Source organism: Phascolarctos cinereus, unplaced genomic scaffold (genome assembly GCF_003287225.1).
Source record: "Phascolarctos cinereus isolate Bilbo 61053 unplaced genomic scaffold, phaCin_HiC Scaffold_726;HRSCAF=1367, whole genome shotgun sequence".
NCBI lineage: Eukaryota > Metazoa > Chordata > Mammalia > Diprotodontia > Phascolarctidae > Phascolarctos > Phascolarctos cinereus.
In genome coordinates, this window is record NW_027556098.1 from 121242925 (window position 1) to 121263642 (window position 20718).

Sequence of the window (20718 nt, forward strand, 5' to 3'; positions counted from 1 at the left end):
TTAAACAGAATATTGTATATTATATATAGTTATATCATGATTTTATTATATACAATATACATATATAACATAACATGTAATTTTATCATATGTCATATGTGATATAGTACACATTATATATAATTTTATTATAAGTTGTATGTATATAGCCTATATATAATATTGTACATTATACATAATTATATTATTATTTTATTGCATACTATATTCCCATATATTACTTGTTATATATTTTATTATGTACTATATATAAGTATATCATATATGAATATTTGCAGTTCTATTATATTCTAGAGTATATTATACATCGTATAATTATTTAAAAGTTTTTAGATACTAGATGCATATAAAATAAACTATACATGATATAATTATATTGTGATTCTATTATATAACATAGGCATATATTATAAGGTATGACTCATTTTATTATATCCCACGTATAATATAATATTAGATGTAATTATAGTCTACATGTATATAAAATATATCATACTTTACAAATAATTATATTGTTTTTATTATATACTATATATAATTATAATTTTATTATATGCTATGTGTACTTATATTTTGTGTTGTATATAATTATATTACAGTGATTAATATTAATTATAGTCTACATGTATATAACATATATCATACTTTGTAAATAATTATATCATGTTTTTATTATATGTTATATATAAAATCACAATTTTATTATGTTATATGTACACATATTCTATTATATATAATTATATTGCAAATCATTATTTATTATTAACCAGCCTTGATATCCCAAAGCATAATTCAGTGATGCTCTTTGGAGTTTAATGAGATAAGTGGAGCTCAGAATCATAGCGTTACTGAATCACTGACTGTCAGCCTGGAGAACCTCTTACAGAATACCTAGTCCAATGTCTTTCATAGATGTGGAGACTGAAGCCCAGAGAAGTAATTTGTCTGGAAATTTCCTACCCTAAATATCTCCAGACCACTATTGGGTTTTTGTTCCTGACCTTTTTTTGTTTGTTTGTTTGTTTGTTTTTGTGTCCTTCCTTGTTGTGAGAATGCCACTGTGCCGACTTGGAGCAACAACCTTCCCCCACTCTTTTTTAACTTTTGTTGTTGTTCTCTTCATGACCTCATTTGGGGTTTTCTTAGCAAAGATATTGGAGTGGTTTGCCATTCCTTCTCTAGCTCATTTTACAGATGAGGAAACTAAGGCAAACAGGATTAAGTGACTTGCCCAGGGTCACACAGCCAGTAAATGTCTGAGACCACATTTGAATTCCAATCTTTCTGATTCCAGGCCCAGGGCTCCATCCATTGCACCACCTAGCTGCCCCTCTAATCCCTTAGGAATTTGAAAGACAGATAACTGTGTTTGTTAGAATTATGTGTAAAGTGAAAGAAAAATGGTTCTGAGTGAGGGCATGAACTTTAGCAGATAACTTGTCTACTTAGGTAGTCGAGATAATACCTGGGACACTTGAGGACCCACAGACCTGTGTAGGCAGGCATGCAAAGGAGAAGACCCCAGAAGTCAGAACAATAAATAAATAAACCCATGACCCAGCCTTGCAAGCTCCAATATGAACTCATCCTGATATCAAAGTCAATCCCTTGCAGACCCCTGGTCTATGTTTACTGGACTCCAGGCTGATTACTTGGTTAACCATTCGATTAAATTCAACAAATATTTTAAAAGCCCCTACTACCAGGTGTAAGGCACTGTGCTGGCAATACAGAGACAAAAGTAAAAAATAGCCCTTACCTTCAAAGAGGGAAGTTAGGGGGTGCAGTGGGTGGAGCGGTGGGTCTGAATTCAGGAAGATGCTTCCTGTGTTCAAATCCAGCCTCCAACTCTTACTAGCTGTGTGACCTGGGCAAGTCACTTAACCCTGTTTTTCTTAGGTCCCGTCATCTGTACAAAGAACTGGAGAAAGAAATGGCAAAACACTCCAGTATCTTTGCTAAGAAAACCTTAAATGGGGTTGGAGGCAGCTAGGTGGCTCAGTGGATAGAGTGTTCAGCCTGGAGTCAGGAAGATCTGAGTTCAAATCCAGCCTCAGACACTTGCTGTGTGATCTGGGTAAGTCACTTAACCTGTTTGCCTTAATCCACTGGAGAAAGAAATGGCAAACCACTCTAGTATCTTGGCCAAGAAAACCCTACAGACAGTCATGGTCCATAGGCTCATGAAGAGTTGGACACAATTGAAGACTCAGCAACAACCAATAGCCTTTCCAAGGGTCAAATCCTTCTGGAGACAGTACCTTCTGTTTCCCAGGATGTTCCAGTATTCTGATAGTGGCTATGTAGTACAGAGTGAAACTATTACCCATAGGCCTTCTACTTCCTTTCCTTTGTGAGATGGTTCCCTTCTCTTACATTTTTTTCAATCAGTACTTCTGTTCTTGGAAATAAACACTGCCATTGTGCTAACCTCACTGTATCCCTTTTAGGCAGGGAGTGGAGTAGTTGAAGTAGTCATAGAAAGAAAAGGATCACAATGAAACACTGAAAAAACACACAGAAAAGAAGAGAAATAAGTTCAAAAGGGGACACAGACAAGCAGGGCAGTATTGTTACTACCGAGTTAAATTTAATATGTATTTTTAAAAATAGGCTGAACATTGTAGAGACTTAGGACTTCACATACAATCTTTTTTTACGTATAAGGAATGTTCAAGCCTGTTATTTAAGTTTAAAACTTTTTTTAAATTACACATTAAAAAACGAATCCTAGCCATTACTATCTCGTGTAGTTCCCAAAACCGAACTGTAGCCCCACTCCAAACTTACTATACTAAAGGCATATCTCTCTAATCCAAATTTTATAAATAAAAAAATGATAATTTTTCCCCTCCTAAAGAAACATCATTTTCCAGGGAAAATCATGATTATATCTCAGGATCCTTAGGTTCCACAAACCCACTGCCTCTCCACATATGGCATTTGGCTTGACTTTACAGGTTTAGCTTTCTGTTTATTTCCTCCTAGGTACTGTGCTGATAATTTGGATAAGCTACCTCCAGATGGATAGCAGTGCGTTCATTACCCAGTCTCATGGTCCAAAGAGCTAAGCATCCATCAACATGGTTAATTGAAAAAATATAGATTAACATTCTCTCCAACTCGATTACATTTTTTTTAACATAAAAGGAACTTTTAATTAAGACACTATGACATCAATATTGACTAATCACAAATTCTTACATTTTAAAAGGTGATACACAATTCAGAGGAAATTCTAAAAGCAATCTGGAAATATTAAGAGCAGAAATACAAACACAAAGAGGTGCAATTAGGTATGTAGATGCTCCTTAACAGTTATGAATCTAAATTCTCTTTCCCTATACTGCTTTAAACAGAAGCCTCTCTTCTGTGGCATTTGAGGTCTCAAAAGCCTCTAGAAACAGAGTTAAAATTTCCCTATAGCCTTTCTTTCAGCCCTAATAAGAGGGCCTTGCCTTTGATTACTTTCAGCTAATCCCAGAAAAAGCATTCCCTAAACACTGATTCGGCCCTCCTGCCTCTTCTCCCTTCCAAGGCCCTGAACAGAAAGGAAAAAAAAAATCATGACTTGCTATGCCTTATAGTTACCAATGTGACACTCCTAAGATTGGCCTTTTCCAATCAGATTTTCCTCCACTTCCAACACTTCTCTTAAACTTGGGGTTTTGCCTTTGAGGTCCCCAAATATTGTCATTCCTCATCTGAATCAAATGACCACCGGCCAGCAGCTGTGTCAGGATAGGCTATGTTAGCACTCTATAAAGTACTACTTCCTATAAAAGGGTATAGAGTTAGAAAAACCAAGCCCAAATGAGGAATTAACTTTTAAAAACTCATTTAAACAGAGCCCCCAAAGGCTGAGTATGGGACAATGTTTTCTCTTTCATGCCACACCCCTCTCCCTGAAACCCTAAAAAGTTGAATTACTTAATGAAACTGTTTGTGTGGAAGTCTACCTGAAAGGATAATGCGGATCTTTTCATTTTTGATATTTGTCAGCACCTACCTTTTGTGAATCATGCTATTATACATTTAACTGTTTCACCTTCTTTAACATAATGTCTAGTGTTTACTCACTTCTGAGAAGACAAAAATGTTTGTTCTTCCATCCACCCATCCATCCATCCATCCATCCATCCATCCATCCATCCACCTATCCATGCATTCAATATCTATTAACTGCCACTATGTGCCCACTGTTCTGCTAAGAGGGTACAGTGATGTTCAGAACAAGCCCTTGACCTCAAGGAGTATAAATACACAGTAGTGTAGGAGTTGTTAACATTTTTTTTTGTGATGAACCATTTTGTGAAATCTACAGACCCCTTTCTGGAATATTATTTTTAAAAACATTAAAATCAAATGCATAAGACTGCAAAGGAAAGCAATTTTACTGCATATATTACATTGAACCAATTATATTCAAACATATTGAAATATGGTTATCAAAATGTTAAAAGAAAAAAAAGAAAAAGAAAAGAAAAAGTTCATAGATCCTAGGGTAAAAACCCCAGTTCTATTGGCAAAAAACTATAAGGCATGAAGTGACTTTCATGTAACCAAAGAAAACTTACAGCAAAGTTATTAGACATATTTAACTATACACATAATTGTTATTTTGCTATGCAGTAATTTGGCTTAAATGGTAAGCAATTCATGTAAATAGGCACCATATGACTATAATTAGTTTTACTCTTACACAGACAAACCACATTTTTAAAGTTTTCCTCTTCTTGCTTTGTCTGTTTTCCAGTATCAATAATGTCAGTTTCCCCTAATAGCAAGTACAGTTTCATTTTCATTACATACACATTAGAATGTAAAGTTCTTTTTGACTTCCCAAAAGTCAGTGTTCTCTGTACACATCCTTCCATGCTCTCTCTACCCAAAGCTCCAGGGATGAGGGCTCTGGACCACCCAGCTATAGCTTGGAAACAGCCTGAGATTAAGAAGCTCTGGACATTAAGGCCCCAGTGAACAAAGCTAAGTTTCTGAATTCAAATGTGGCTTCAGACACTTACTAGATGGATGACCCCAGACATGTCACTTACCCTGTTTACCTCAGTTTCCTCATCTGTAAAATGAGCTGGAGAAGGAAATGGCAAACCACTCAGTATCTTTGCCAAGAAAAACCCAAATGTGGTCACAGAGAGTCGGATGCGACTGAAACAACTCAAGAACAACCAAAGCTAAGTCAGCCCCATTCTTCCAGCTGTACCCCTCCTCCTCCTCCCCACCCCCTCAGGGAAGTGGATTGAAACGGCAGAGCCCTCCATAGACACTCTAAATTAAGAAAGTGGTGTTGTATAGTGGAAAGATCGTTGACTGACTCCAGGGCCAAAGGACTTTGGTTCAAATCTTCCCTCCGATAATTATTATTCCTCAACTTCCCTAGGTCTCAGTTCTCTCATCTTGAAAATTAGGGAGTTGGATGAGAGGGCTTCTGGAGTCCCTCTAAGCTCTTTATCAATGATCTTTCCACTAAAACAGGCTTATCTTGAGTCCCAATGCCATCAGATATCAAGGGTAAAGGGAGGATTTCCTGCCCTTACCCTCCCCCCCCAAACTACATAATCAACTGAAACTTATTAGTACTGCAATACAAAAAGTAAGACAAAATCCTTTTCTATCTTGACAGGGAGTTGGATAGCAGAAGTACTGAGTGCCCTAAGTGGGGAAGTGAAGACACCAATCAAGGTCTCAAAAAGAGCAACAGAGCAGAAGCATTTGGTTAGAGGGCCCAAATTTTTCCTGGCTCACACTTTTTTTTTTTTGGCCAGGGTCTGTTAAGATTATTCTCTTTGAGGTCAGAGAGAAGCACCAAAGAAGCACTATATGGAACACATAGCAAACCTGTGTAGCTTAGAGGCCATGTTGAATCTAGCCCTCCTTGGTGATACTCATTTTCCAGGCAGAGTCTTAACCTAACTAGGCAGATATAGGGAGAAAAGTCTGAGAAGCCAAACTGTACTGAGTACCCACTTACTGTCATTTAGTAGAATACTTAAAGCATCCTGTTTTGTTCTGCAATGTGTCAGTGAGATCAACAACTACCCAAAAGGGTTCAACCTAACAAGCCACATCAGAAAAACTGAGTGGGTGAGAGATGCCTCTTATCAAGACTGATATGCAGCTTGATGAACAGACAATTTAGTTGGTCCATCAGCATGTATATCTCGTACAAATGTTACATACAGACTGCAATCTGAATCCAGAACTGATTGGGAAGAAAAGAGCTGACTGGGTTTAATCTGGGAAATTGTACAGGACTTTCAACAATCCCAAACTGTTTCCTTAAAACAAAATAAAAACAACTTTTCCAACATCAATATTCTCCTGCTGATGTTATATGACTATGAATCTGGGAACACTACTATCTCTGATGAATCAAGAATCAAAATTTCAGGTGCCCCAAAGGCCAATGGAAATACTTACATTGGGTGTAACTAGGTTGTAAAATATCGCTGATGTCAAATTGTGCACAGTAATTGACATACTATATATTATCCAGGAAAAGTATAATGACAACAGGAAGTGGGCCTGGCATGTATTGAGATCAAGGGATAACAGATGGCCAGAGTGTTGCCCTGGTACCCAGAGAATGTTAAAAGACCCCAAGAAAGGCCTCCAGCACACTTGTTAGATTCTTTAAGGAGAATTTATGGGGGAACACGGACAAGAATCACATACAATGAAAAGGTTTGAATGAATTGTGATCTATACCAGTGGTGTCAAACTCAAATCAAAACAGATCCCTGTAGACATATTGGCTTAGAAAACCATAATTAAACATTATCTGTGTTGTGATGTATTTTTAATTGTGTCAGACATTTCCCAAATACATTTTAATCTGGTTCCAGCAGCAAGTTTGACACTTCTGATCTACACTAATGGATGGAGCACCCACATAGGTAGGATTACAGATTCATAGAAGTATCAGTCAATTAAGGCCTTCCTCTTCATCCCCAGCTCCCTAAAAGAGTGTAACAGTAGACATGGAAGGAGTCTTCACGTGCGTGAGGACTCCATCTTTGGAGGTAACCAATTCTTCTCCTCCACCAAGACTAAACACAAGAGATATAAATAAAAGCAGAGGACAAATTTGGGCTAGGTTAATGATAGGACTTCCCAATCACGGAAGAGGTTGAAGTACAGTGGAATGGGTTCTCAAAGGGAAGACTCCCCTTCTTGGGAAGTTCTTAAAAGTTTGCAGAGCCGTCATCATCTTTAGGCTACAAAAGATTATCTCATAGATTCCTTCCAGCTCTGGAATTCTGTGAGCTAATCAGTATGGTTTAGGCATAGCCATTCCTTAAGGCTCAGAGACCGACTGAGTGACCTCTCAAGGCCAAAGATAAGCCTGACTTCCATCCTTCAACACCATCTTTACAATAATACCTTCATCATACATAGTTCCTTTCTCCTAGGGATCTTCAAGTTTGTCATTGCTTCTATGGAGCAAATGGACAAAGAAATAAAATCTTTCTCCACTTAATAGAGCAGCTGAGGAATAGAGAAAAAAGTTTTGGGACTTTTCAGATCAAATGGGTACTAAACAGGAAGAAAACGAAAATGGTTTGCCTTTTAAAAATGTTTTGAAATATTATAGATAAAGTGTATTTCAATTAAAAAATTAGCAAACAGGAGAAGAGGTCATTCTTGTCCCAAAATTGGCCTCTTTCCATTAATTCATTACCACCTCATCAATCAGTCAATTTGATTAGACATTTGTTGTGTGCCAAGTACTGTGCGAGGTGCTGGGGATACAGAAATAAGACTCTCCTGAACCTCAGGGACTTTATACTTTATCGGAGGAGACAATATACATACATACAATTATCTACAAAAAGAGATACAAAATAAATACGTGGTAATTTGACGGGAGAGAGATCAGGAAAGGACTTACTCATGTAGGAGGAAACATGTGAACTGAGATTTGAATCACACTAGGAATTCTGGGAGGACTTCCCTTCCTGCATGAATGTAACCCCTATCCAGACATGGTTAGACACCAAATTCCAAATACTGTCAAAAATCAAACCAATACATTCACTATGTTCAAGAGCTACAAAAGGGTTTATGACTCTGACCTCAAAGAGAGAAAAGACAAACAAAGTAACCTTTGAGTCAGTAGATACTACAAAGCAAATATCATTCCTTATCAAATGACAGTGACTGCTAGATTGTGTGCCCCTCGAAGGCAGGATCCTATCTTATTGATATTTGCCCAGCGCAGTTCATTGCATATAGGAAGCAGGCATTTAATAAACATTGATTGAATGAATGGTTCAACAATAGCTAATACCATTCCCTATTTGGAGGTGGATACCATGCAAATGGCAGTTAGGTGGCTCCGTGGATAAAGCTCCAGCCCTGGAGTCCGGAGGACCTGAGTTCACTTTGGGCCTTAATAACTGTGTAAATCCCTAGCTGGGCAAGTCACTTAACTGGCCTCAGTTTCCTCATCTTTAAAATGAGCCAGAGAAGGAAATGTCAAACCACTCTAGTATCTTTGCCAAGAAAACCCCAAATTTTGCTCCCCACACATTCAAGAATATCCTTGGTGAGAAGTCTTTTGGAAGCGATGAGACCAAAATGGCAGCATGAAGGATCTGACAAGACTAAAACCACTCAACAACAACACCATGTGAGTGGCTAATCTGATACCTCTCTTCAAAGTCATTCATCACATTCATTGACTGATCGTTTCCTTAGTTCTCGTGGCCTGATTTCTTTTGGGAATACAACATGGCCTTTGGCAGATAATCTGCATGACTCTGTATCTGTCTCATCCCTCTCCCATAATGGAGCAATCAAGTTATTTATTACCATACTGGGTTATAGGACAAATAAAACAAAGCCTTCATGCTGCCATTTTGGTCTCACTACTTTCCAAACACCACTTTTTGCCAAGGATATTTTTTTTAAGGCAATTGAGCTTAAGTGACTTGCCCAGGGTCACACAGATAGTAAGTGTCAAGTGTTTGGTCTGAGGCTAGATTTGAACTCAGGTCCTCAGGACCTCTTGGCCCCTGCCAAAGATATTCTTGAATGTGTGGGGGGCAAATGGACCATTAGCTGTTTCCTTTTTCCTTCTGAATATCACATAATCACCATGCCCCTCACTGAAGGAAGGGTTCTTTGGGGGTCTACCTCTGAGGTGAATCCTGTCTCCTCTTTCTTCAGTCTCCTTGTCCTCTAACCCACTACAAACAGGAAATAGGGTATTATGCATACATCTTATTTGTAGATCAGGTTTACTTGCTCTCTCTCTCATTAGATTGTAAGCACCTTGAGAATAGTAATTTTTTTCTACTTTTCTTTGAATCCTCAGTGCTTAGGACAGAACCTGGTACATGGTCAGTGATTCATAAATGGCTGTTGTCTGATTGAGCCTTCCAGCCACTCTTAAGACTTAACTCAATACATCTGATTAGCTTGATCATTTCTGGCTTGATAATCCAATTGGATTATCCAATTCCTTGATTGCTTCTCTTCCTCCCAGGTACCCAGGGTTCAAAACTTACACCTTCTATAAGAAGGAGTTTAAAATAATTGGCCAAAATAGAAAATTTTATGACCTGTGGATTTCTTGTCCCTTTCCTTAGTACCAATCATGAACATCACTTTGATTCAACAAACATTTATTGATCTCCCATTGTGAACAAGGCAAGATGCATAAATGAGATCAACTTATGATAAATGGAATGATTCCTTTTCTCCATTCTCTTCACAAATAGGAAAGTACCAGATTGCACACACCACACAAAAAAAAAACCAGAAAAAAGTCAAGATCACACAGATATCAATTTGCACAATAAGTATCTTTTCCACTAAATGATGGATACATAATTTTTCTGTCCATGGAATCCTATTTCCTAGTGACAGATACGGTTATTTCTGAGTTTATGGTATCATAGATTTAGAGCAAGAGGGACCTTAGAGATCATCAAGTCCATTCCACCTCATCTTATAGATAAGGAAGCTGAGGTCCTGAGAGGTTAAAGGGGAAGAAATTAGCACTTATTAAGTACCTATGTGCCAGGCACTGTGTTAAATGCACATATCCCATTGGATTCTCACAACAACCTTGGGAGGTAGGAAAGTAAATAATGGGAATTATTCCCCACTTGAGATATGAGGAAACTGAGGCAGACAGAAAATAAGGAATTTGCCCAGATTTGAGGCCACACTTGAACTCAGGTGTCCTGAACTCCAGGGCTAGCTCTCTATCCTTTGCCACCTGGCTGATTTACTCAAGGTATTATAGGTAATAAGTGACAGAGCTGGGATTTAAACCCGAGTCCTAGGACTATAAATACAGTCTTTTTCCTATCATGCCACTTCTGATGTGTATAAGATGGTCACTATGCAATATAATCTACATTCCATTATTTTTATTATGGAAAATTAGAATAGGGATAGAATAGAGAATTTAAGAGCTGGAAGTGTTCTTAGAGATCTTGCATACATGGCATCCCACATCTGGAATGCCCTCCTTCCTCATCTCTAACTCAAGCAATTCTTGTTTCCTTCCAAGCACCACTCAGGTGACCCTTCCTAGATGAGGCCTTTGCTGATACTCCCAGTTTGTGCTTGTTTCCTCTTGAAATTATTTTTCTATTACTTTATATATTCTTTGCATTTATATATGTATATATACATATACATATATACATGTATGTGTATGTATATGTACATGTGTGCATATAACTACACATACATACATAATACACACACACACACACACACACACACACACCCCACATTCCTTTGAAAGGACTATTTGAAAGTTATGTCTTTTTACCTCCATGCCTAGCACAATATCTTGTACATAGTAGGCTTACTCTGAATTCAACTGAATTATTGGAATGAAACTCTTCATTTATAAGGCTCAGAGAGACTGGGCAACTTACCCAAGGTTACACAGCTATTTAGTGGCACAGCCAGAACTAGCCTTCTAGCCTCCAGGTCTGGGCTCCAGTTCAGTGCTTTCTCCAACACCCTATTTCTTTGTTTACATTTCTGAGAGGTCTTTAGTTTTCTGTTCTCTTCATTCCCCATTTCTCAGCCAAGTAATTAACATGTAAAAGGACTAAGGAAACTATTTCAAGGCACCCCAATACTGAAGGAAGGCTTTTGAAATGCAAATAATCATCTTCTAAATTTTTTTATTTGCTAACTCAGTCAATTTTCTTAAAACCTAGTGGTTATACCTTGTCCTGGTGAATGGGTTATGCCATACACAGAGAATTCTTTAAAAATTGTATTACCTTTAAAACAGTTTTCTTAATTGAAAAAGTTATCTGTTCATTCATCTTTTTTTTTCCTGCCTCTGTTTTCTCTTAATTTCTCTTTATCTTAGTCTTCCATCTCTCACTTATGGATTTCCTTATCTTTCCTGCATCTCTTGGGCTCTGTCCTTTTCCCAAGTCAAGGTCATGTAAAGGCCCCAGGATCTGGTACCAGCCAGTGAGTCATCTGAATGGCAATTGGGAGATCTGGACTTTAGTGCTGGCTCTGTTCACTTGACCTTGTGACGTGGGGCAAGTCACCTTTCTGGGCCTCAGTTTCTCAATCTGCAAAATAAGGGAATTAGATTGAATACTCTTTAAATGCCCTTACCCACCTAACATTTTTAACTCTTTAATATTCAGTGATCTAAGCAGTTTACAAAGCTTCATCCCATGCTATGGATTGCCAAAATAAGATGAAGATTTTCTTTCAAATTCAGATTAAAACACCTTACCTCTCAGGATATTTCTGGTGCCATACTGCAATATATGGCATAGGACCATAGTTAGAGCTGGAAGGAACCTTAGAGGCTCCTTAGTTTAACTCCTACATTTTATAGATAAAGAAACTGAGGTGCAGGAAGGGTGACTTGCCCAAGGTCATAAAGGTAGCCGAGTAAGGATTTGAACCCACATTCTTTGACTTCAAATATAGCACTCTTCCTCAAGCAGCACATTGCCTACCTTATACATGTCTAATACAGATGGAAACTCCCCTTCCTCTGACAGCTTAGACCAGGGATCCCAGATGAATAAAGCAGTTCTCAAGCTGGAGAGAACCTGTACATTTACTTCCAGTGAGAGAATAAGAAAGCCCAACTCAGTGTTATCTGGGGGAAGATGAAAAATTCCACTCACGGAGCTCCTGTCCCTTGGGGAGATGAGCTCTCCCTTAGAAATGTCAAGTTAGGCCCAAGGAAAAAACACCCAAGTCTACCGATTCCATTTGAAGCCATCTCCTGAGTTTCAGCACCTTGCCTGTGCTCAGACTTTTAAATGCATCCAGAAGCCTGGGAGGATAGCAGTCTCTCAGCCCTAAGGCCGCAGACCGCCACACCCACTCTCTGAGCTGTCAGTGTGCTTGGTCCCTCACACAGGCACAAGATATCAAACAATATACCTATGAAGAAGAAAATTGAATCCCTCTATAAGGATAAGAGTGATACTGGTGATAAGATATAGAGTTCTGGGAGAGGTCGGGGGTGAGAGACACACCTTTCACATAGTTCACAGATGCTCTTCCTGAAAGGGGACCATTGGCCCTATCTTGGCCAGGACTGTGGCCTGTTCCGTGTAAATGCAGGTACACCCTAGCATCCAGTTCCCAAATACTTTGGATCCTTCACATTCCTTTCTCAGGTGTCAGGAACCAAATCGAAAACCAAACTAAACACTCATACTACCCATAGCTGCCCCTCAATAAGGGTCATCAAAGATCAGAGATGAAAGAAAACCTAGAGCTTAACCCTGAAATTTACAGATGAGGAAAGAGGCCCAGGGGTTGTTACCCAAGGTCACACAGCTAGTAGGACCCAGGACTAGCACCCAAGGGCCCCTAAATCTTGGGTCAGTGCTCCTTCTACACAACCCTTCCCCACCCCTGCCCCCACTACCTCTTGCTCCCTTTCTCCGGCCTGTGACTCCTGAAACTGCCCCTGTCATCCTACAACAGAAAATTGGCTCTCATAGGCCAAGAGCCAAAGACGGGGCAGCCCCTCCTGTGACCCAGCAGGCAAGAGAAGCAGCAGGTTCAGCTAGTCATCCCTAGTCAGGTCTGGTGGGCTGGCTGCTTCCTTCTCCTTCTCCTTCTCCCTCCCTGACCCCTCCCTCGGAGATGTTTTTTTCCCTGTTATTTATGATGAGAGGTGGCAGGGAGGAATGACATGCTCACACACTTGGTGGAAGGACCAGGGTGTGTCTCCTCTCTCCTTTCTTTGCAGAACCAAAGCAGCACAAATCTCCTGGGAGCAGTCTGACTCTCCCCACCTGATGCCTCCCCCCCGAAAAAAAATCCCTCTCCTCCTCCAGCCTTCCTCAGGGCACCTCAAGTGAGAAGCCAGAGAGGTAAGAAACAATCAATCTCAGCGTCATCACTTAAGGACCCCCTGCTCTTCAAACCCCCCCCCCCGCAAACAAACACAAGGCTAGAAGAGATGGCCAATACCAGAACCTTCTATGCCCAGTTTGAGGTGAGAAAGGCAAGAGATTAATATTGAAGCTACTTCCTCAAACCTCAGTCTCTCCAATCTTCCTGGAAGAACAGAAAGATTAGCAAGTTTCGTGGGTTCGCCCCTTCTCTGTCCCTGAAACAAATTCGGACTGGGGAGGGGGTGGTTGGTAATATTCTTTTCCTTCTGCCTTCTGCAGTTTTCTCCCATGCCTTGAAGCAGCCACGCTTGAGATCCCGGTGGTGCCTGGGCACAGGAGGTAGCGGTGGCTAATTGCACACTCCCCACCTTTCCACGTCGGGGCACATCACCAACCATTTTAGTCTCTGACACTCCACCCTCCCCCACCCTCCCCTTCCCCGCATCCCAAAAGCAGTCAGGGGAGTCCAAGCCCTAGTGTAGAAATAAAAGGCGATTCGGCCGCCCCAGCCCACTCCCTCCCCAGTCCAAGAAGAGCCGATTCCAGAGTGCTGCACAAGCTGCCGCACTATGCAAAGAGATCAGCAGATACGGAGTCCATTTCCAGCCTCTAGCCTCAATCAGTCGCCCGGCTGAAGCCATCTCCCATTACCTCCCTGCCCTCTCTCCGTCTGCCCCCACCTCCATGACCATCCTCTTGCCCAGGGGCCACTCTGAGCGTTTTATTTCCTTTGTGTGTGGGAAGAGGGGGGCCAGGGTAAGGTGTGTGGAGGGGAGCCCAAGGTGTGCACTACAACTGCAGGGAGGTTGAGGGATGGAAGGGAGTGGGAGAGAATCCAAAGTGCACCAGACTTAGCTTCCAACCCTGGCGAATAAACCAGGTACTCACCGCTTTGCTCCCCCAGGAAGACCAATTTGAATTTTCTCAATGGGTTCCCAAAATCTCCTCCTGCGGACATGGTGTTGGCTCTGGGGTGTGGGGAGAGGAGGAGAAGGAGCAGGAGCGAGAGGAGGAAGGAGAGGAGGAGGACTGCAAAGAAGAGGAAAGGGAAGAGGAGGAGAAGGAGGAGGAAAAGGAGGAGGATGAGGAGGAGAGGGAGGCTACGATCTGGAAGGGGGAAGGGCTGGCTGCAAGCGTTCCTGGCTCTGCAGCTTCCCCCTGGTCCCCTGACTCGGGCTGCGTTTTGGAAGGAGGAGGAGAAGGAGGAGGAGGTGGTAGCTGCGGAGGATGGGGTGGAGGAGAAGGAGAATGCGGAGAACGATTCAGGATGCCGCCCGCGCGGGCTGCAGAGCTGAAAGGGAGGGCGCGAGGTTTCGGAGCGCCGACGGTCAGAGCGGAGGGATGGGGATGCTGAGGCAGTGTGATCTCGACGAGCCGGGGGCTGGAGCTTCTCCCCTCCCCACCTCCAGCGCCTGCGCCCTGTCGGCTCTCTCCCATCCTCTCTGATGTCATGCAGGACCGACAAGCCAATGCAGTGCTGCAGGGAGGCTTTGCCTAATGCATCTGAAAGGAGCAGTGGATGGCTGGGGTCACGGTCTCACCAGCCGCCCCTGCTGCCGCCCCTGCTAGAGGAGGCAACACGCCTTGGACCACGGAGCGAGCAGACTGCCCTGATCCTTAACCCCCTTACTGCCTTGCTCCCACACTCCCCCTTTTGAACCCGGGAAAGGATAAGAGAGTGGCATACAGATATTTATTTCCGACAATGTCAGGCTACATGTATCTGCATTACTTCAGATCAAAGGGGAAGAAGCACATGAATTAGACACCAATATACACCGCAGCTGAGTCCATCTAGGAAAGAAAATGGAGTGAGATAGAGACTGAGAAGGGATTATTCCTTCCCCTCTAGACATCTCCAGCCTCCACCCTTTTCTCCACACAATGCTGAGGAAAGATAAGGTCACTAGTTAGAAGTATGCTGCACAAAAGCCCTTAAACCAGAACTAATTTTTATTTAAATCGCAAATATAGTGACTTGGAAGTATGAAAAGTAGGGGATGGGGAGGGGGTGAGTGCTAAAAAGTATACATTCAGTAGTACTCAACTCCACCACCTTACAATGTGGCTCACACAAAATTCTATCATCTTTCAGAAAATAATTTGCGTTGGGGCTCCTGAATCCCAGAGTCCGGGGTCTGAGAATTCAAAAGATGATATAGTCCTCTTTCTCTTGCTGCCAGACAAGGATGTTCCTAACCCTTCCTAGAGGGAGAAGAGACGGTGTTTGTCTTTCAAGGTCCCTGGTGGAGATTAAAACGTCTTCTTTGATTGTCAGTTCCAGGGACTGATGGGCCACCATTCCTCAGAAGATACCTCCCCTTGTGTCCTGAATCTCTTCTCACCACCCTGTTTCTTCAATGTCCTGCTTTCTCAGGAGCATTGAAAGCCCCCAGCAAAACAATGCAGGTTTGGGCAGGAGAAATTAACAAAAAGAAAATGAGACTCCTCTGGCAGAATTTTCTCCCCATCCTAGAGTGCTTTGCCTGTTCTTTCTTAGAGTTTCTTTCAGAATATAATACACAGATCAATGAGCTAGAGGAAGAGCACTGAGAGGAATCTTTCATTTGCTCAAGGTGAGGTGCCAAGCAACATCCAATACAGACTGCAGAAGCGGGTCCTGAAAGGTGTTGGCTTTGATGAAATAACACTGCCACCCATATGCTTCCTCCTTGGTTATCCGGTGCTTAGTGCCTCATCAAAGGTACACAATGATTTCTACAGTGTTCCTAGACCACTTTCATATTTCAGTGGATCTGTGATATCATTAATCCAGGTATTCCTTCTATCAGGGCAGGTCTCTCACCTTCTATGCCTTCTTACCTTGTACAATTTTTTTTTACCTTGTACAATTGAACCTGTTTTGTATTATAGAACTCTTGGGCTGTCTAGTAAAACATATCCCTTCTCAGAATGAGATTTTAAATGCATAAAATAAAATGCATAGGAATACCAAGGAAACCAATTCTATGGAAAAATAGTTATCAAAATATTTTCAAAAATCAAGTTTATGGACATTCATATTAGGAACTCCTGCTCTTGACATTTTTCTTTCACATTTCTTGGGTAACAATGGAGAACAACTATTCATCTGTTGTATCTTGCTTACACCACACATGACCATCCTACCTCCTTGTCTTATCACACATTTCTCCAATAATATCCCTCGTGGCACTTGAGGAAAGATTGTCTTTGGAAATAGGTTTCAACCTACTTGCATGCCCCAAACAGCTCTATATAGCTCTTTGAGTTACCTGAAATTCTGATTCTTTGGCGATCATGCTGGTCCAATATTCACAATCACATACTATTGGCAATAGAACATGTAGTCTGTTTGTTTGCTCTTTAAAGATTGGTCTTTGTGTCAGAAACAGCTTGTTAATAGCTCTGTTCTGTTCATTTTTCACTCAGTAAGCTTTGTCGGCAAGTATTTATTAAGTACCTACTATGTGCCAGAGAGTGTGCTAAGCACTAGACCCATTTAGTTTAAGGCTAATATCCTTTGAGTAATCATGAATTTCATAGAGAAAGCCCCTATGATATTCTGAAGCTTGATATCATCTGCAAACAGAAGCATCTGGAGGAATTCACTGTCCACATGGAATCCCTCTTCTAGAGCCAAGTATTGGCCATGACAGTGGTGAGAAACTTTGATGAGTATACATCTCCCTGTGTTATGCCTCTCTTGGCATTTGAGAGAGTTAGGGAACAAAGTTATCTCTGTAATGGCATTTATTAAGGAATCTTTTATGACCATAATATACACATGAGAGATTGTTTGTGGAAGGCTACATTTTGCTCTAGTATAGAATAATTTTTATTGCAACCAACAAACAATTGACATAGCAGAACCTTATATATTTTTGCCACTTTCTGTCAGTTATGTGACTGTAACATGTGGTCTGCTGCAGAGTATCATTTGTGAAAGCCTGGCTATTCCTCTTTCATACTTTCACCAAGGATAACTTTGATATATGGTCCTCATTCTCATAAACATTTTATAAAGATGAGAAAGTAGGAATACAGGTCAGGAGTTATTGATGTTTTCTCATTCACCTTTTTTTTTTTGAGAAATAATAATGTCCACAATTTTTTGTTCCCATTCTTTTGGTATCTTCTCCTCCCTGAGATATCTTAGAAAATAATTTCTCAATTCTGCCAAGGTTCTATCACTTCCAGCATGAATTTGTTCTGTGTGCACTTGATCTGGCCCAGTTAATCTTTTCAACTTTATTTTCTGAAGTGCAATTTCAACTTTTTTATATATTTAACCAGGCACCAAGATAGTAGGGTACAAATATGGTGATTTCTCCATCATTGATGGGACTAAGTTTCACTTTCATGGCTTTTCATTGCTTTATGAGCGTATGCAACTCATAATCTTCTGCTATTCTCCAGAATGTTTTCCAAAAGAGCTTTTTTGTTGGACAAGGCAATTTCAGAGTTCTCTGGGACTCCTTGTTGTGGTGACTGCTTTATGTTGCTTTAAACTTTTTCAGGAAGTTGTGATAATCAAAGTTAGTACCTTTGCCTTTTTTCATTTCCCATTTTTATTCATTCATTCATTCAACAAGCATTTATTAAGACTTCCAGGGACACTATATCCAATCCGTCTAACTTTCTTATTATTATTCTGTTTCAGGTTCAAATAACTGCCTATCTGTAGTAATGCCCCAAATATACATACTGATGCACTAACCCAATGGACTGATCATCCAACTACAGTAGCACATACAGTCTGGACAATAGACATTTTCATCTATCCCAAAAAGCAGTGGAGAGGTACATGGTGGAGTCAAGGAAACTGCAGCATATTTCCAGTGATTTTGTGCTCCAGTGTCACACAGTGAAGATACAGCATAATGCTCAAACGAAAACATCATTAAAAGATTTCAGAATTCAGAATTCAGATCCACACCATTACCAAACTTCAGAGTTGGTGCATTCCCATCTTTCATCAGAAAGGTGATGGATTATGGATATAGAATAAGGTATATATTTTTCTGATATTGTCATTGTGTTGGTTACTTTTGCTTAACTATATTTTTGTCACAAGGGATGATTCTTAAGGAGGGGCATATTGTATGAGGGAGTAATAACTGTGAAGTCACAGTAATGAAAGAAAAAGGAGCATGAATAAAGTATTTCTTTTTAAAAAGAAGCATAGGGAATGTCCCAGAGGAAAAGAAGCCATGCTGGTCATGTTGTGTTAGTTCAGGATAATAGAAGGATAGTCTGAGTTCTATGTTGTACCACCTGAATGTAGAAAGACCGAGAGGACATGTCCAGCATACTGACTGGGGCCTCTGAGGAAGGATCATGGAAGAATATGGATAAGAATTCCACAGGACCAGAAGTCATCGATGTTTTGTTGTCTGTACCATAGATCCAATTCCAATACCTCCATTAATGAGGTATTGATACTGAACTTTGAAGAAAGTGTCAATGATTTCACAGGTTACCCTCCTCTTAGGGGAATTAGTTTTTTAAAAGAGGAAGACAGATTGACCCAAAGGAACAAATATATAATGGTAGAGTTTCAGAAACCAGATGGGAGAGCTGTTTAGGGGTAAAGGAGGGGAGAGAACTTAGAGGATAATAGATAGATAGATAGATAGATAGATAGATAGATAGATAGATAGATAGATAGATAGATAGATAGATAGATAAATGGATGGATGGATAAATGGATGGGTGGGTGGATGGATGGATGGATGGATGGATAGACAGACAGATGGATAGATAGATAGATACAGATAGATAGATGGATGGGTAGGTAGCTAGGTAGACTTGGACAGAGATTTCCCTTTGCCCATTGAGCAATTGAAAAATTAAATGCAAAACTCTTAGAACAAATACACACACATACATGTGCATGTTCACACACACATATACATTTCAACAAAGGAAACTCCCACATTATTCATGTTCACAAATATTTCTTTATCTACATTTTAAGTCCATTACTTCTCTGGCAAGAGATGAGTGGCATGTTTCATTTTTAGCCCTTTGAACTTGTGGTTTCTTTTTGCATTGATCATGGTTCTAAAGTCTTTCAAAATTGTTTTTCTCTGTAATGTGTGATCATGTTCTATTTCTGTTTATTCCTCTCTTCATCATTTTATACAAGTCTTCATAGGTTCCTCTGAAACTGTCTCATTCATCATTTCTTATAGTACAATAGTATTCTAATATATTCATATTTTGTTTAGCCATTCCCCAGTTGACGGGTACTCTCATTTTTTCCAGTTCTTTGCCAACATGAAAAGGGTTGCTATAAATATTTCTATACATATAAGATCTTTTCTTCTTTCTTTAATTTCCTTAGGGTATAGCCCAGTACTCACATAGCTAGGTCAAAGGATATGGCCAGTTTAATATCTTTATGGGCATAACTCCAAATTGCTTTCCAGAATGGCTGCGCCAATTCACAGCTTCAGTAACAGTGCATCAGTGTGCCTGTCTTCCTGCAGTCCATCCAACATCATCATTTTATTCACTTGTCATCTTTGCCCATGGATGGGCAGGAGGTTGAACCTCAGAGTTGCTTTAATTTGCATTTCGTTAATTATTAGTGCTTTGAAGCGTGTTTAATATAGTTATTGACAGCTTGGATTCTTCCTTTTAAAGCTGTCTGTTCATATCCGTATGTTATTTATCTATTGAAAAAGCTTACATTCTAATGAGAGAGGACAATACATTAAGGGATCCTGGAAGTGGGAAGGAGCTAGAGTAAATGGAGCCTGCATGGGGGCTTGATGATAGATGTCTGTGAAGTATTGTAGAGACTTGGGCCCCAACAAAATAAGGTAAAAACTCACTTTTTAGAGCAATCTGAATGATTAGGGGACTTGAAATGACTGACTCTCTCTCTCTTCTCTCTCTCTCTCTCTCTCTCTCTCTCTCTCTCTCTCTCTCTCTCTCTCCATCTCTCTCTCATATATATATACACTATGAGTTGATTGAAAAGACTAGATTGAAAGGCTGATTGAAGGGACTAGAGATGTTTAGGCCAGGAAAGAGAAAACTAGAGGTGGGACATGATTTTGTGGTTATCATTTAGTTGTTTTCAGTCATATCCTACTCTTTGTGACCTCTTTTTGGGGTTTTCTTGGCAAAGATACTGCGGTGATTTGCCATTTCCTTCTCCAGCCCATTTTACAATTAACAGAACTGAGGCAAACAGGGTTAAGTGACTTGCCCAGGGTCCTATAGCTAGTAAGTGTCTGAAGCTGGATGTGACTCAGGAAGATGAGTCCTCCTGATTCCAGGCATGGTGCTCTATCCACTGTACCCCCAAGCTGTCTTTAAAACTTGGGGTACTCTTTGGGGG

General features: G+C 40.4%; 1 protein-coding gene across 1 annotated transcript in view; it reads right to left on the bottom strand.

Moving 5' to 3' along the window:
* RAB6B (RAB6B, member RAS oncogene family) overlaps window positions 1-14797 on the bottom strand; it is a 170450-nt gene extending 155653 nt beyond the window's left edge. The window contains exon 1 of the mRNA XM_020986074.2: window positions 14274-14797. Coding sequence (XP_020841733.1) covers window positions 14274-14343 — 70 coding nt within the window. The 5' untranslated portion in view covers window positions 14344-14797. The remainder of the gene's footprint in view (window positions 1-14273) is intronic.
* Window positions 14798-20718: the final 5921 nt, after the last annotated feature.